This window comes from Carassius auratus, chromosome 31 (assembly GCF_003368295.1).
Source record: "Carassius auratus strain Wakin chromosome 31, ASM336829v1, whole genome shotgun sequence".
NCBI lineage: Eukaryota > Metazoa > Chordata > Actinopteri > Cypriniformes > Cyprinidae > Carassius > Carassius auratus.
In genome coordinates this window covers 23,275,027-23,293,363 of record NC_039273.1, presented here as the reverse complement: position 1 = coordinate 23,293,363, position 18,337 = coordinate 23,275,027, and the positions used below count along the sequence as shown (strand labels likewise).

The 18,337-nt window shown below is 40.9% G+C and overlaps 1 protein-coding gene across 3 annotated transcripts; it reads right to left on the bottom strand.

The window, feature by feature from the left end:
• Nucleotides 1-38: 38 nt before the first annotated feature.
• On the bottom strand, nt 39-18,337 carry LOC113050912 (ubinuclein-2-like). 3 transcript variants are annotated; one of them, XM_026214366.1, is made up of 17 exons: nt 17,696-18,335; nt 15,507-15,623; nt 15,317-15,418; nt 14,892-15,020; nt 13,852-13,952; nt 13,153-13,669; nt 12,466-12,536; nt 12,226-12,355; nt 10,745-10,854; nt 10,482-10,592; nt 10,244-10,384; nt 10,116-10,163; nt 7,673-7,718; nt 6,226-7,551; nt 5,626-5,833; nt 5,272-5,340; nt 39-2,358 (listed from the first exon to the last, which is right to left on the bottom strand). In XM_026214366.1, exons 1-17 carry the CDS (start codon nt 17,996-17,998, stop codon nt 2,312-2,314), a joined length of 3,576 nt encoding a protein of 1,191 aa, XP_026070151.1. In that variant the 5' UTR covers nt 17,999-18,335; the 3' UTR covers nt 39-2,311. The 3 variants fall into 3 exon arrangements, with proteins under 3 accessions (XP_026070151.1, XP_026070153.1, XP_026070152.1); XM_026214368.1 differs by lacking the exon at nt 15,317-15,418 and having other exon boundaries at nt 17,696-18,337; XM_026214367.1 differs by lacking the exon at nt 5,272-5,340 and having other exon boundaries at nt 17,696-18,334.

The following is an 18,337-nucleotide window of genomic DNA, read 5'->3' as shown; positions in this document are numbered from 1 at the left end:
AACATGACATTAATCAGCTTTCTCTATAAACTGAATGGCATATCACTATGATTTTTTTTATTTTTTTTATAAAGATAGAGCAAATAATTTTCCAGCCTCAGGAGTGTTGCCCAAACGTTTGCATAAAACCGTATACCGCTATATATGCACAATTTATATTGTGCGTACATATCTATACACACAAACACACACAAAATTTCATGGGTTTATTTATTAAATTTAAGTGTAACCTATACTCAAAATTACACAAATTAATTTGTGCTACTCAACCATAGGGTCAAAATGGCTGATAAATTGACCTTATGAAGTGACAAATAAATAATTTCTGATATATTAAAGCCTTGTAAACAAATACAATCCCTCAGTAATGCCAGTAACGTTACTCCAACCATATCCACCGTTTTTTTTTATTGAATTAATTTTTAGAGCTTGTACTTGAAACAAAATGAAAGCATTTAATTCCAGAGTCAAGACAAAAATAATCTACCCAAATAAGAATAAAAAGTTAAAATTATGCACATGCACTTCAGCATTTTTAGAAAATAAAATAAATCAATCTATAAAATTCCATTTTAAAGTGCCCCTATTACGGATTTTTATGGAAATTCCATTCAGTAACACAGCTCTAAGTGAATGGAAAACATATTGCGAAGTTATTATATTAAAGTGAACCGTGTATAAAGTTGTTGTCTCTTAAAAGAAAGAGTCGGCTCTGAATCATTGAAACGAGTCGTTTTTAAAACGAATCCCAAGCCGTTCCATGTCGACCTCAACATGAAACACTAGCATATTGCCTGTCTACTTGTTGGTCTTTTCGCTTTAGTCTGAATGAAAAAGCTAATTCATTCTTTGCCACTAGGTGCCGCTTTTGGAGCGGAGAAACGGCGGTTTCCCTGGTAACGCTGTACACAAAGCAGCACTGCTCACAAACACTGCTTTATCAGGTTTTACAGGCATGATTAAATTAAAATTAGACCAATTAAATCAATCACCACTGATTAGCATCATGCAAAGGAGGGGTTTAAAAAAATGAATCGTTGAGCGAATCTTTCGGAAGTCGTTGAGCAAGTAAGGTAAAAAATAAATGCATATTATAAGAAAATAAAAGTGTTTTTGACCTTGCATGCATGTCAGCCTGTTGTTGGGGACTCCCAAAACCAAAATATGAACCTTTCATAACCCATAATAGGGGCACTTTAAAAGTCAGTCCATCACAATATCCACAGAGACGACACATTTAGGATGTTACACTGAGCACAGACACCTGACCTGTTGCTTGTCAACTCTGAGCGAGCGCTGTCATCTTTGGTGCCATTTCTCATTTGAACACAGTCATAAGATGCAGGTGAGCAGTGCCAGACATTTTGAAATGAACAGGTGGTGACAGGATGAAATGACCAGAGATGAAAGGAAGAGCTAACGGGCCAGTGAGGTAACAGGGCAGACCCATCAAACACAAACACAATTAATGTCAAAAGTGGAGCTTACTTTGCATTGAAGCATTTACAATCCTGCATAGTTATTCAAACTTACAAACTAAGGCGTTTTATTGAAAGTCTTGGGAGTTATTGTACTGAAATTAAACAAAACTGAAAGTTCAAGTAGGCCATAATCTCATAATTTTCCTCTATGAAAAGCTTTCACACGATTGATTAATTTATCCATAAAATAATGTTTTTCTTTCTTTCACAAGGTCCAGTGAGATATGCACGCAGCACCAAAGACAGCAAGACATCTGCACACACAGATGAGAGGAACATCATACGTACTGACCTCCAAAGAAAATAGATCACTTAATCTATATTTTATATACATACCCATTTTAGTCTACTAATACACTTAAAACATCATCATATGTCCCTGTCAAAAAATTATAAATAATTTACCCATGTTTATTATTAACAGCTACTATTCTAACAGTCAGTAGAAGGAAACGGTTGGACTATCACATCCCTTTAGGAGTTCAACAAACTAAGAAAATGAACACAGGAATGCGCGTTTCCAGCCGACATTAGCTTAAATAGAAATAATGTTGCTTTGTTTCATACTCCTCTCACTTCCTCTAGCTCTATGTCCACAGTGATTAAGGTCTTGTGTAAACATGTTGACAAACAACAAACAAATAATAATTTTAATGCACCAAAGCTCACTCCAATCATCCAGAACACCAACTGATTAAAAGCAGAATGATGTTAAGTGAAGAAGGGTCATTATGAAGTTCTGTCTGAAAGCAAGCGCAGTAGGTGCTCATCCAAGCAGCTGAAAACATCTGTCGCCAGCGGTGTCCACTTCTACATTCTGGGTGTGATGGTCAGTGGGACTTCCTCTTCGTGTCTCCCCCCTGACTTTGGTTGGTATCTGAAGAAAATCAAGAAAAACTATTTTGTCACGGTGCAGTTAAAATCATCATTTCAAATTACAGAAAAAATTATCTGTTCCAAAAGCCAGTGAGCAACATTTGCCAACACAAAGGCCGTTATTTTTATACAGTCTATGGTTCCAAACCACGAGCATGCCTTATAAAAGACCCCGTCTTGCCTCTAGTCTTTTTGGATAAAGTAATCCCACAATACATTGTGAGGTTGGATAATCAAGGTAATTCAGATATAGGTTCTATTTTATACCTGCATTGTATACTACGGGGCCATGGAAGGCTTGAATCTGATTGGCTGATGAACGTTCTAATGTGTACAATTATTTTCTGGGAAACGCACGGCGAAGGTAGTTCCTGGCAGCTCTCTTGACCGCATTACAGTTCGATATCACTTCGCATATTGAACAGCAATCATAGACAGTAAAAGAAATGGACACAGCGACCCCATTGGAACTCAACTGAGACAAGTGAAGCCCAGTTTTAGCGTTTTTTAGCACTTCCGTTTCTGACGCGCAGACTCAAACGAAGCTTGACGACGTCAGCAACCTGTCTGACAGATGTAAATCTTCTAGTAGCTGTGCGTGCAAACTGCCATCGTTAATCTTGCAGAGACGGCGAGCTTGAGCGGGGAGTTCTTTGTCGTGAGTGAGCAGGAGTAAGTATTCTGATTAATTATTGTGTATAGTGTTTTAAAATATAACGCCAGTACGCCATATTAAGTTAATTGCCTGCGAGCTTCTCCTCCTGTCTGTACGGTAATGTGACAGAGAGTCGAGTGGTTATGACGCAATCGTTAGCCTATTTTTTACAAAAACTTTTTATACGGGGCCATAATGTAACATAGAAGGTAATGGAGCCCTTTATACATTGTCTTGTATCTTTAGAAATAAATGGACAAATGGAGTCTTTAAATGCCTCAGATGTAAAGTTATTCGCTGTCAAAGTGACGCCAAAATTAATGGGAGTCAATGGGAATGCTAACGCAAGTGAAGTTCTGCTAAAAGATGGCAGCCACCACCCGACTTCAACGGCCACCCCTGTATAAACTCTGGCCACCCCTGTGGCCACCCCTAGGATGATTTGCAGTGGGTACTATTAATTTAAATGCAGAATGTAAATTCACAATAGTTTAAGAAGTGAAAAAAAAAATGCAGCACCTGCTGCAGCCACAGTTTTGAGTCTCTGAGCAACATTAAAGTGCTTCGTTCCTGAATGAATCAACCATTTAAATGATTCGGTTCAATCGCAATGACTCACTTATTAACAGTGACTCGCTGCCACCTATTGGCGGTTTTAATTTCACATTTTATGGAACCTTTACATTTTTTAAATAATTTCAAACATCAGTTTTCAAAGTTTTATCTTTAAAATATCAAAACATTATTATTTAAAATTTACTGTGGCCTCATTTGGCCACCCCTGTTAAAATTTTTGGGGGCGCCACTGGATTTTGTCAGCGCTGCCCTGACGATTTTATCGGTTAGTGTAGCAACTTAAAGGCTACACGACATTTCTCACTAGCGAGGTAATAACAGCGATGTTTAGAGACGCTGCAGCAGAAGAGTGTTTAGGAGACGCACAGAGGTAACGTACGCTAGCCTAATTCACACAAGCTCTCTCTCTCTTTCCAATCATTTCATTAATAACTCCATTAGAATGCGATCAACGGCTCAAGCCTCCATCACCAGCTTTAAAACGACGTTTTGGAACTAGCAAAAGAGGCATTGGAAGAGGCGCGAAAGAAATAATCCTACTCACAATAGCAATGTAAGTACAAAAACCAGACGAATCCTTTTAAATCTATAATCTGATCTATGTCTTGAGGTATGATAACCGTAGTATAAGCGGAATAATTGATTCCGGGCTGTTGAATCATTAGGAAAAGAATGCTCCGCTTCACGTCGTGGCTGCATCACCATCTTGGGTGTGCGTTATTTTTTAAGAATTAAACGGCGGCCCCTCGTCAATTATGCTTTACATCATAGCTGCTTTTGTGGAACAGCTTATAGTCCTGTGAACAAATGACCCTTCTGAACTTAGTCAAGTACACAGACTAGTTTAAAGGTCTACATGAACTTAAATGTGGTAGATTGTTGTATCTGCTAATATAATTAGAAAGTTGATATAAAAACTGCCTTATGTACATTTTACATGTTTGCATCAACTTCTCCCACAACGGGGGAGTTGTGGCCTAATGGTTAGAGGGTTGGACTCCCAATCGAAGGGTTGTGGGTTCTAGTCTCAGGCCGGACGGAATTGTGGGTGGGGGGAGTGCATGAACAGTTCTCTCTCCACCTTCAATACCATGACTTAGGTGCCCTTGAGCAAGGCATCGAACCCCCAACTGCTCCCCGGGCGCCGCAGCATAAATGGCTGCCCACTGCTCTGGGTGTGTGCTCACAGTGTGTGTGTGTTCACTGCTCTGTGTGTGTGCATTTCGGATGGGTTAAATGCAGAGCACAAATTCTGAGTATGGGTCACCATACTTGGCTGAATGTCACTTCACTTCACTTTCACTTTTTGAATGTACATCTAAAGACAAACAGCAAATACATTTAATAGTTCAGCTTCAATTTATATGAATGTACCAACTGACAGCATTAGTTTGGAGATTTAATTACAAAAAACTATAGGCTTTCCATCTGAATCTAATCCAAATTGAAATGTGAAATCTGTGTCAATTGCGACACATGAAGAAGGTTTCAAATCAAATCTCAATTCTCCCTCAGAAGGTAGTTGCCTATGTAGACAGCCATCCGCACTCTGAGTTTTGGAGCAGGGATTATGTCACACTAACAAAGCACAAAAAAGGACCGAAACAAGTAGAGGAAGTAAAGGTCAACAACTTAAACCTACGAGAGAGCAACAGTGAGCTGGAGGGTTTCTGCAGCGTTTACCTGAGAAAGCAAGCTGCAAGTGGGGAGGCAGAGCGACCTGAGACCCTGGCCGAAGACTCTTAAACAGATCTGGGGGACAGCAGGACAGGTGGAAAGAAAGATGGACAGAGGGAAAGATGGAAGAGTTCACAGCAATCCAGGAGCAAATGAGATGGCAGGAAGGCAGCACCAAAACAGGATGTGAAGTGGAGAAAGGGGAAGAAAGTGGGGGGAAAAAAACAGATTAGGGAGTCATGGAAAAAGAGTCAGATGAGCCACTTTACAAAAACACAGCCAAACACGATACATGCGAACATACAAGCAAAACCCCAGCACAGGAAACAGGAGAGCCGCTGTGCTCATGTACACACTCACTCTGTGCCAGGGTGTATCCTGAGTTGGAAGCGGCTGAAGCTCCCATGTTGCTGCAGCCAGGAACTCCAGGGCCTGGAGGGTTAAAGTTGAGGAGCGAGGGGAACTGGAAGGGTAGAGAAACAGGCACTAGACCCCCGAGCATCCCGAAACCCAGGGGGAGGGAAGGGGGCACTGAGCCCAAAAGATTACTTCCTGAAGTTGAAGACACCTGTGGGAAAGATGGCTTGATTAACGGTTAGAAAAACTAGATTTGCAAGCAATTTTTTCACAAACAATGACAACTAAGCAACTGTTTCTCAGACAAGCGGTCCCTCATTTCTATTGTTAGGGTCTGTGTCTTTGTGTAACCCCTCTCTCCCGGGTCCTCTCTGACGCTCCTCGCAGGGCTAGAAACTTTTGTTTTTTATAAATAACTCATGTTATTATAAATTGTAATTATTTCACACATCACATGATCTACTAACTGACTGACTACTGAAGCCGCTTTGCATAAAACAGCTGCCAAACGTATGCATGTAAAGTGCTACCACAGAAACAGGTTTAGCATGACCAAACATTTTGTATAAAAAGGCTTGAAGTGATTGATGCTGCTGGACTCACCTGTGAGAGATGAGAGGACACAGGAGGAGAGGACAGGGTCATGGCTGATGCCCGACTCGTTGAAGACTTGGCACTTTGACTTGTCCCTCCCACTGGCCTTTGCCGCTGGTTGTGATTGGCTGGTACCACTGAAGGGGAGGGGCTACCACCCTGGCTCCCAACAGACAGGGGTGTGGCCATCATGGTGGTGCTGGTGGTGTTTGTGCCACCACTGAGCGAACTACTGGATTTGTGTCCACCTGCAAAACTGTAACTTGCCTGTCCTGATCCAGATTTGACTCCGGATCCCACTGCGGTTCCTTGTTCGGTAAATGGCGGCCTAAAGGTTGGACTCTTGGGGTTGTATTGGTGCAAGTTGGGGATCATTTGAGGCCTGGGGTGGATGAGAGAGGGAGATGATGAGGGTGAGGATGAAGGAGGAGGAGTAGGGGCAGGGGGTCGCGGTGTGAGTTTGATGATGGGAGAGCTGCTACTGTGGGAAGACTTGGTGAGTGTAGCCTGCATGGGCGTGATGAAGTTTGACTGGTTGTGTGGAAATGAGGGAGTCTTAGCCTGTGAAAGAAGGGTGGAAGGAGAGGAAGTGGTTGGAGGAGGAGACTGATGAGGACTCTTGGCGTTTATCTGTGAAAGATGAGTGTTCATACGAGGCTGCTGGGAAACCACAGTACTGCCACCTGTAGTGGATTTGCTAGCACAGTTTTTTGTTTGTCCAACAGGGGGCGGAGTCTGGACCAACTTCACTCCCATTGTCCCAAATGACCTCTGCTGTGGAGGCAAGAGGGGCGAGGCGGTAGGAGGCGGACGGGGTTTTGCAGACTGCACCGTGTTCATTCCTGAAATACCAGCTCTGTGAGTGGGCGTTCCCAAGGGTCTCTGCACAGGCCCCCCATCCTTTAGCATCCCGAAGGTCTCGCCTCGCATGGAAGATGAGGGAGATGAGGTGAGTGGAGAGGACAGGGAAGAAGAGGTAGAAAGAGTGCCTATATTTGCCATAGAGATACCAGAAGACTCTATTTTTGCTGTAAGGGTGGAATGTGACAGAGGAGAAGAATAGTGGCCGACTCCAGAAGAGGATCCGGGGACACTGGGAGAAGAGGTGGCGGGAACACCATTGTTCGACGTCAGACCCTTGGCAGCATTACTGAGGAGTGCGAGAGCTTGGGAAATGGAGTCCAGAGAGTTAGCGGCCAGATCCTCATCAAGTGAATCTGAGAGGCAGATGGGTTCAGAGGTGGAGGAGGGCGGTCTGCACGCTGGGGCAGGTAAGGCAGGTGAGGCAGAGGTGGATCCAAGACCTGGAGCGGGTCTCTGTGTCCAGCTAACGTCCTGGAACAGATCATGGGTAAAGCAATGGCAAATAACAGAGCTTAGAATTCTAACCATAGTCAACAGGAGGACAAAACTGTATATGGATGTAATGGTGCAAAACTGGTTCAGTTTTATATACCGTCATTTTGGCAGCTTTTGGGGTTGGAACAATCCTTTTCTTGCCCCTGTTGAAAAAACAATTCAGTAATCACAATTAGCTTAAAGAGTAGTTAGGAATCGTTTTAAGACTTATTCACACAAAGACAGATATTTGGTGCAATGAAGCATTGTAATTTTAATGTTAATGCATCTGTTTTTAGATCGTCAACAATCACATGGCTTCAATGCAGCAGGCTGCAACTAAATCTGACTAGCCAATAAGATTTGCACTTATTGTAACATGCCCGCAGCTGCTGCTGTTACATAAAATTACAGCTTGGTGGCACCCACAAAATGGATTTTGCTAAGTGACAGTGTATTGTAAAGGAAGAATCCAGAAAGGGCTCTTTTTCTCTAAACTCAAGCATTTTGTGTACATGTAAAAACCGTTTGACCTCCTTTCTTCTCTTTGATAAGTGAGTGTCAGAATCAGAAATTTGCAGAGTCTTTTGTGCACAGGTGTATTTCTGCTCTTCTATTAGTTCCACCAACAGTCATTTTTTGAGCTTTGGTCGGAACAGACAAAAATCGCATATAAATATTGTTAAATTTTCATTCAAAAAATTTGTGTTGATGTGAAGCCTTAAAAGACAGATTCTCCACACAATCCCAGTGGCCTACATCAAGTCTGTACCTTTTTTAGTCATTTGATTTATTTTCTCCAATGCAAACCATCCATCTTTAACCTACATAATCTAGTCTACCCTCTCCCTCTTAATATTTGTTCAGCTCTGTGAAGTCAAATTAGTTAAAGAACAAAATTACCAACATTGGTTGCTCATTCTCTCAAAATCCACTTCCTGATTCCTTAATCCATGTGAAAAACAAGGAAGTGAAAATGCATCAGGTTTTTACAATCCACCACACAAACAGGGCAGTGGAATTTCCTTCCTTATTTTTCCATGCAGCACTGGCACAGAGATAAACTTAAGTTAAAGTGACGGCAACCCTAGAGTAGTAATATTTTGTGTTAACATTCAAATGAAGCCTATTGAAATGAAGTTTTTTTGTATTGTGACATTAATTCCACACAAATTAAGCACATTTGGCTGAAAACTCAACATTGCCATAGAAACCATTAAATCAAGTTAGAGGGACACCCTTCTAGATTAACATTTGTCCTCTAAGCAAGGACATATTTGACCATGAACCACAAAACCAGTCATATGGGTTAATTTTACAAAATTGAGATTTATACATCATATGTATAAATAAGCTTTCCACTGATGTATGGTTAGTTAGGATCGGACAATATTCAGCAGAGATAGAACTGTTTGAAAATCTGGAATCTGAGGGTGCAAAAAAAAAAAATCTAAATCCTGAGAAAGTCACCTTTGAAGTTGTCCAAATGAGTTCTTAGCAATGCATATTACTAATCAAAAAATGTTTCATATATGTACAGTATGTTACATGATCTTTACTTAATATCCTAACGATTTTTGGCTTAAAAGAAAAATCAATAATTTTGATCTATACAGTGCATTTTTTGGCTATGGCTTCAAATATTCCCCAGCGACTTAAGACATGCTTTGTGGTCCAGGGTCACATATGAGAGACCACGCACAACCACTATTAATATTTCAGAATGTCTGAAATTAGAAGAACATCCATAGCATGGGGTGCTAGAAATATATATTTTCAATGAAACATTAGAGTCACTATAAGAGGTAAAGTTAGATATCGGGGAATGTTTCAAATCACAAAAACAGTTTAAGTAAACATAAGAACACATTTCTTTTTTTTTTTAAGACTATTTACTAATGCACAATCCCATTACCAATTCATATTTTGCTTCACATCATTTAGATGTTTATAAACCAGCCAAAAAAAAAAAAAAAAAAGATAATAAAAAAAAAAAATAAGGATTCAACATTTAAATTAAACATTTCCTGTATTTGGACAAGTTAGTTCATAATTCATTAGTATGATCACTTGCACCCTTCATTGCTAATCTTTTGCCAAATAATAATACAAAAAAATTATACATAAGCAACAATGAGTTATATTTTTAGTAGGGGTGCTCCGATCATGATCGGTCGATCGTTATGCGCATCTCGTCAGTAAAGCCGGTTTTCTAATCAGCCGTTAATTCCATCAGGTGCGTGATTTCACATAGAGCAGCTGTTTCACATTACACATTAACCACTGATTAGAAAACCGGCTTTACTGACTAGATGCGCATTAACGATCGGCCGATCGTGATCGGAGCACCCCTAATTTTTAGACCCAGATATATTTGTATTAACGTTAAACTAATTTAATGTTCTATGTAGAAAATTCACTCTGCATATTGTTTTTCTCAAGCACATCTGTTAAACACAGGCTTGTGTTTATGATGGACCCTTTTTCTCCCATCTTACATCTCTCCCCACTATGTATGCAAACATCATAGTAAATACATATGAAGTAGTTGATCTACTCACAGGCCAGTGAGGTGACCATGTACTGCCCGACTCTCCTTAAAAAGCATCCTGAAAAAGAGAAAATAAACTTTTAGTTACATGGTATCTTACTATGAGAAGGTAACGCTAGCACACAGTCAAACACAAACCTTGTCTGCATCCAGCCTTTGGGCCAGAGTGGCTTGACTTCATTCTCCATGAAGGCTTTGAGATAGTCCTCTACAGACAGAGAGCACTGCTCCAGCTCATAGCAGCTCAGCTTCACACGCACCAGGTTACACAACAGAGTCCTGGGGGAAAAACACACACACCCTTTACTTCTTACACTGACAGTCTAATAGTTGCTCTGCTTTATTATTCATGATTTAAACTTGCTAAAATCTAAACCTGAGTTTGTCATCCCATATGAACTTCTTCCTTGGTCCCACCACCCTCTTTCCTGGTTTCTCTTCATCATCATCCTCCGATCCATTCTTCACTCCATCTTCTATCTGCTGCCTGTGACACACACACACACACACAAAGTGAATCTCATAATCTCTATATATCCATGCCATCTGTTTGTCATTTTCCACACTCTATTCTACTAATCTAAAGAAGCAAATCATGAGAGCAGAAAGAGGCAGGAAGTTGTGAAAGTTAAGACTTACTTAGCTGCAGCTTTTGCCATGCAATCCATGTTATATCTGGCAATCTGCTCCGGCATCACGCTGCACACGGCTAGTTTCAGCTTTAACAAAGGTGTGCGCAGCCGGTCATCCTGATTTAAGAGAAAGACAGCATGGAGATATCTGTAAGATCTGAGATGTATCCACTGTCGGGAAGCTGATCTAAACTATTGCCTGTCTTGTACACACACACACACACCTAAAGGATTATTAGGAACACCATACTAATACTGGGTTTGACCCCCTTTCGCCTTCAGAACTGCCTTAATTCTACATGGCATTGATTCAACAAGGTGCTGAAAGCATTCTTTAGAAATGTTGGCCCATATTGACAGCATAGCATCTTGCAGTTGATGGAGATTTGTGGGATGCACATCCAGGGCACGAAGCTCCCGCTCCACCACATCCCAAAGATGCTCTATTGGGTTGAGATCTGGTGACTGTGGGGTTATTTTAGTACAGTGAACTCATTGTCATGTTCAAGAAACCAATTTGAAATGATTCGAGCTCTGTGATATGGTGCATTATTCTACTGGAAGTAACCATCAGAGGATGGGAACATGATGATCATAAAGGGATGGACATGGTCAGAAACAATGCTCAGGTAGGCTGTGGCATTTAAACGATGCCCAATTGGCACTAAGGGGCATAAAGTGTGCCAAGAAAACATCCCCCACACCATTACACCACCACCAGCAGCCTGCACAGTGGTAACAAGGCATGATGGATCCATGTTCTCATTCTGTTTACGCCAAATTCTGACTCCACCATCTGAATGTCTCAACAGAAGTCAAGACTAATCAGACCAGGCAACATTTTTCCAGTCTTCAACGGTCCAATTTTGGTGAGCTTGTGCAAATTGTAGCCTCTTTTTCCTATTTGTAGTGGAGATGAGTGGTACCCGGTGGGGTCTCCTGCTGTTGTAGCCCATCCGCCTCAAGGTTGTACGTGTTGTAGCTTCACAAATGCTTTGCTGCATACCTCAGTTGTAACGAGTGGTTACTTCAGTCAAAGTTGCTCTTCTGTTAGCTTGAATCAGTCGGCCCATTCTCCTCTGACCTCTAGCATCAACAAGGCATTTTCGCCCACAGGACTGCTGCATACTGGATGTTTTTCCCTTTTCACACTATTCTTTGTAAACCCTAGAAATGGTTGTGTGTGAAAATGCCAGTAACTGAGCAGATTGTGAAATACTCAGACCGACCCGTCTGGCACCAACAAACATGCCACGCTTAAAATCACCTTTCTTTCCCATTCTGACATTCAGTTTGGAGTTCAGGAGATTGTCTTGAACAGAACCACACCCATAAATGCATTGAAGCAACTGCCATGTGCTTGGTTGATTAGATTATTATTATATTGTGAATGATAGATTAGCAAAAATGAGAAATTGAACAGGTGTTCCTAATAATCCTTTAGGTGAGATATATATATATATATGAAAGTATCATCCAGTCCTTCACCTGTATGTTGAGGCTGAGTTTCTTGAGTCGTTTTAGTAGCGCCTCCTTGTTGCAGGGCACAAAGGCTTCGAGGTGAGAGTACACCTCTGAACGCATGTCTGCTGGCTGCTCCTGAACCTGCAGCTCAATACTGAACGAGAAGAAAAATGATCAACGACAAGAATACGAAAAAAAAATACCACTGAATTTAAAAAGTCATGGATGACAGCTGGATGAGAACACGCTGAGATTTTTACTTACTCCAGCAAGATATTATTCATATCCAGAGTGAAGAATTTCTTTCTGCCTTCTTGATCAAATTGCCTCGATGCCTAAGTTAAAAAAAGAAATAAATCAAGTTAGACAGGAAAATGGTATTAGTGTAAGAACATGAAGTCCCTGAAGTGATTTAAAATGGGAAGTGGATTTGTGGGCGTATATTTGCTTTCTCTAACTTTATGCATTTACCTTCAATGAAAACGTTTCATGTATTACATCTTAAACTCAGATGTAATGCAGTTTATGTAACGGGTGACTATCACCAAAAATAATTCATCTGCTCTCACAGAATATGCTGGAATAGATTTTAAACCACTTTTCTGATGGCTTTAAAGAGGTATTTCATACATTTCATTCTTAGGTCTACTTATAACATTAGCAAAAGTCATCATTCATTTCAAAGACTTCTATGTAAACGCCCCTACATTGTGTCTCTGAAACAGATAAGATCAGACTGAAATCATCAGGGACCTTGTTAAATATAAACTTCAGTCAGCTAACATTAGAGACATAAAGAGCGTTTCCTTCAGTCTGGAATGAGTAAATGGACTCTTAAAGACCCGAGTATGGTTTTGACTCGTTTTAAAAGATCAAGAATTAGTTTTTCCATGACATGACCCTGTTTAACTGAAATCAGGGCTGCAGAAAAACAACAAAAGCATGACTCACAGCTCGGAGGTCTTCTATGCGCTTGATCAAAGGGGCTGGAAGACCATCAGGGAGAGGTGGAAAAGAGATGAGCCCGCCCTGCGCTCGATTAAGTGCCCCTCCTCCAATCTTGTGCCCCAGTGATGAACTCAACCCAACCTGCCCATTCTCTCTGCCTGAAGGGGGCATCTGGGGGCCTGTGTCTAAAAAACTAAAGTCCAGGTCATGCATGAGATCCTGAAGCTCGCTTTCATTGGCCGAACTAAGCAATGACATCATGCCAGGGTCAGCCGCCAGGTCGGCTAGTGAAAGGTCATTGTTGTTGGCGTTGATTTGGAGATGGGAGTTGTGCAGTAGGTTGTTGGAGCTGGGAGTGTGGTTGAGACCAGGGCCTGGATGAGACGCCCTGGCATCTCGTTTCCTCATCTCTTCCTTCTCTCGTGTGAAGCGGCGGAGCATTGCAGCCAGACAGAGCGAATCCTTCATCAGTTTCTTTCGCTTCTTCTTCTCAGGACGATGAAGGCTCAGACCAGCCACTCTGTGAGCACATAATATGGTCATAAAAGGTGATATTTCACTTTTCCCACTCTTTAATGTCAGCCTACAAATGTCTTGCTAAACTTAACACACTTCACTTTTAAAAAAAGTAACCATTTAAATGGCATGACTTATACAAGTATCAGTTTTACAATATGTATACACACAAAAACAAATTCTCACCCTTGTTTGGCTACTTTGATCTTCCTGGGTTTTTTCTCCTCTACACTGGTTCCATCTTTCTTCTTCCTTCTTTTTATTAGTGGTTCCTCTCCATCTCTCATCTACAATCAGAAAACACCATATTCCAAGACAAATGCCAGAAATAGGGTCTAATGAAAAACAAGCTCTTAAAGCGATTGTTATTCTGCTGTTACTCACCCTCATGTCATGCCAAACCCATAAGATTTTGTAAATCTTTGAAACGCATGAGGATATTTTTATTGAATCTTGAGACATTTCTGTCACTACCCTGAAACACCATTCCATCAGATCTTCAAAAATGTTAAAAACATTGTTAAAATGTTTTTAGAAAAAAAATTAGTGTATGATTCCAGCAGTCTAATTCAAGTCTTCTAAAGAGACACAATCACTTTATATGATAAAAAGAATTAATTTAGGCTTTTATTCACATTATTCACATATTTTATTCACAAAACCAAGCACGTTTGAGCTTTTGTAACAATATCTGATGAGCTCTATGTATTTGTATCCATCAATGTTTATATGCGAATAAAAGCCTTAATTAAATCTGTTCTTCATACACTGTTTTAACCACTCTGTTCATCCGGATTTAATTTGTGTTTCAAAGATTTATGGTTTTGCATTTAAGTTTTATGGGTTTGCAAATACATTAGGATGAGTTCATGATGAACTGTCTCTTTAACGGGTGTATATATCATTTAGTGGCCCTGTTTACACATGGAAACAACATCTGTCTGTGGTGATCTGATCACAAGTGTTCAGTCGAGACATATTATAAATAGAGGTGTGAATGGGGTTCAAATTGTTTTGTGATCTGCTCACTCAAACCACATCTGAACGAAGTCATATGCGAAGGGTTTTAAACTGATGATTTCATGCAGCTTAATCTAACCTGTTTTTGAAAAGCCATTTTTATACAGATATATGTTTGTGTTAAGGTGAAAATGAAAAGATCTCTCTCAGCTGACCACTTTTGATCGGATCGCCCAAGATGACTTGACTAAAACAAGTAAACTCACCCTGGGTTTGACTTCTTTGCCTCCGTCCTCTCCCTCAGATTCAGAGGCAGCTCTGAACTGCAAAGTACCCGTATTAATGTAGAATCCACCGAGCTTGGTGGTCAGGGAGGCTGGAACAAGCTCATCATACTGACAGGAAGAAGACACAATGATTTACACTGTTTGTTGTTTGCATTTCTGAGGTTACGGCTAAGTTTTAGCGCACTATGATGGTATAATGACTCCAAAACCACACATTCCGAATCAATCTATGAGGTCAATCGAAATATATTAATCACAGGCATCAATAGGAGCGGAAAACAAACAAACAGAAAAACCCTTGAGTTCAGAGAGCAATGAGGCAGAGTTGGCAAACAGCATGTTAAATGCCAATCGATCATCTCCATAGTGATGTCTGTCTGTTGCCATGGCAAGTGTCCACTCACAGCTTCCGAGTTGTCTATGAAGGGGTCACTCTCATCGTAGCCGAAGCCAATGTCAATCAAATCCTGCATCCGGTCTTTCCGCCTCTTTTTCCCTGCGTTACCCTGTAAGGACGTCAGTGGTAGCGGCAAGGTGACATTTGAGTGCCCACACGTCTGAAAATGCAACTTAACATCATAGAACAATACTTACGTATTTACTTTCAAGCTTTTTGGCCAGTGCCTCAACCTCCAGACGCTCTCTCTCAGAATCATTAAAGGGATCTTTTGGGTCCGGAGAAGACTTTGAATCTGGTGGATTCTTCTTGGCCTGGGGAGGGAAACATGAAATCACTCCAGTAAGGCTAGATTGGGCATTACATTTTCCAGTTCAAACTAGTGGAACACAATGAGCACAACACATTCTGTACCAAATATTATTCTGGCACCCATTTAAACTTAAAGGGACAGTCCACCTAAAAATGAAAAACCAGTTTCAGTTCTCACTGACATCCACTGTATGTTTTGTCCATACAATGGAAGTCAATGGGAACCGAAACCGTATGTTTATCACATTCTTCAAAACATCTTCTTTTGCGTCCCACACAAGCAAGCAAGCTGTACAGGTTTGAAAAGACATGAGGGTAGGGCTGGACAATAATTCAATATATATCGCAATATAATATATATTTTTTTATATAATGGTGATATGATTTTTAAACACATTTCCAATATTTCGATATACATTACCAGTGTTTCCCATACATTGATTTATTTGCGGCATTTGACTTCGTTGAGACATGAGCACTGCACATTTCAAAATCAAAACATATCGCAGGTGCTTTATATGAATGTATCTCTTTGAAGGAAAAGGACTTTCTTCAGAAAAGTTTCGATGACATTTTCATTTTATCTGATAAAGAAGTGTTCATGAGCGGAGCTGCTTTGATTACAGTCGTTACTGGAGAAACCGCTGGCTCTGCTGCTCTCACAGCGCCTCCTGCTGCCAGACAATCAGTTTGCATTTTCAATAACCCATCTCCAGCTACATGATTTTGTTGTTCCTCTTTTTTGTTTGTAAAGCACATTTGTTACAATCTGTAAGAATAATCTGCTTACACTACCAGTCAAAAGATTTTGAACAGTAAGATTTTTTTTTCTCTTCTGCTCACCAAGCCTGCATTTATTTGATCCAAAGTACATCATAATCAGTAAAAGTTTGAAATAGTTTTACTATTTAATAGCTGCTTTCTGTCTGAATATATCTTAAAATGTAATTTGTTTGTGAGATTAAAGCTGAATTCTCAGCATCATTACTTCAGACTTCAGAGTCACATAATCCAGAAATCATTCTAATATGCCAACTTGCTGATTATCAATATTTAAAAGTTTTTTTTATTTAATTTCTTAAGAAATTAAGAAATATATTGTGATATTAATTTTGGCCCAGCCCTACATGAGTGAATAAATGATGACAGAATATAATTTTTTTGGTAGACTATCCCTTTTATTGGTTCACAATAAGGCCGAGAGAAATCATTCTAATTCTGTGAGAATGGTTAAGTCCACAAACCACAACTTTAACAATATGATACAGAGGAGCAATATCAATGGAATTGAGTTCAAAAATACTAAAGACATTGACAGCCAATCAGAATCCAGCTGACTTTAAAAAGCTTACGCATCTGAAGCGGCAGACAACGTAACTAAACATGCTTATAATAAACAGATCTGCCCTTTATTCAGCTTGAACTGGTGTTCTGTAGACTCCATTGTCATGTTGTGTAGTAGTAGTATTATTATCATTGATATTATTAATAGCAACTTAAAATGACTCCGCTGATCATGTGATAAGGCACCCATGAGGTGGCTACCTACTTTATCTAGAACAGAACAGCTTTTTCTACAAGACTGATAGAAGTAGTTTTTACCACATATTTCCCAAAATGAACATTTATGTATGCCTATATATATATATAAGCTAAAAGTGTACTTTTAACAAAAGTAAACCATCTGACAGATGTCAAAAGCCAGGGCTTCACAGAAGTTACTTGAACAGCACTTAAATACAGTTAGCAGCAATTCAGCTCTCCTTTAATTGTTTTGTAGGCACAAGGACCCTGGGGGCCACAAGGGTCACGTACTCAACAAAGTGATCTAAAGTTTAAGAGTAAACAAGATAGAGATACGTTATAAAAAAATATTAAATGCTCTTCTCACTTATAACTTATAACATATGTCACCTTGCCAATTCGAAAGAGATCGACTTTACTTGCGGACTCCACTGCTAACAGGCTAATGCAATAGCAAACTCAGCAAAAACAGTCATGCGGTGGCTTTATAATTACAAGTAATGGTTTGCTTACATACTCTTCACTGAAGTGGTCGGGATAGTTACTGTACCTGTTGAGACTGGATGAGCTCGTTGTAGTTGAACTCGGCCGAGCACTGCTCGTTAGGCTCGGACAGACACAGGTTGAGGCGCACGGTCTTCCCTTGGAGCTCGTCGCTGTCTTGTTTCCCGATCAAAGCCCCGCGGTCACCCGCTGTCGTCACCCCGGTCCCCGTCATCTTCATCCTGCCCTCTCCGTCAAAACTCATCTCGGCGGGTTCGTCCTCCTCCAGCCGCCGTCTCCTGCCCTCCGCGCCCGGACCGCCGGACAGGGCCGACAGGGTGACAAATTGCACTTTTCTCGGTTCGGCCATTTGGATGTTCAGTGTCTTGGACACTCACTCACTCACTCACTCACACAGTGGCGAGGCTTGACTTCGCCAAACAACTTGATTTAAAGAGCCTCACGCCGGACGGACGGGGCGTTCTGGGACTGTTCTGATGCTAGAGTCCCCTCCGCGTCTTACGGGGTGCGCCTGGGAAGGGATGGCCGGGTGAAGGTTGATTTTGGAGGCGCAAGCATCCTCGGTCGCTTCACTCGGGGGACTCAGGAGCTCCGAACAGCCATCTTAGATGAGAGAGAGTAAATAAAAGAGCGGAGACGAGCGAACTGAGCCTGCGCGCACACGGACACCGGAAACGGCGTGCGCGAC

What these genes read in the sequence shown, in the direction of transcription:
- LOC113050912 (XM_026214366.1), bottom strand. Translation starts at nt 17,998, where the DNA reads ATGGCCGAACCGAGAAAAGTGCAATTTGTCACCCTGTCGGCCCTGTCC. An exon ending in AAAAGCTTGAAAGTAAATAC is followed by an intron (nt 15,419 to 15,506) that starts GTAAGTATTGTT and finishes ACGTCCTTACAG; the next exon opens with GGTAACGCAGGGAAAAAGAG. An exon ending in GCAAAGAAGTCAAACCCAGG is followed by an intron (nt 13,953 to 14,891) that starts GTGAGTTTACTT and finishes TTCTGATTGTAG; the next exon opens with ATGAGAGATGGAGAGGAACC.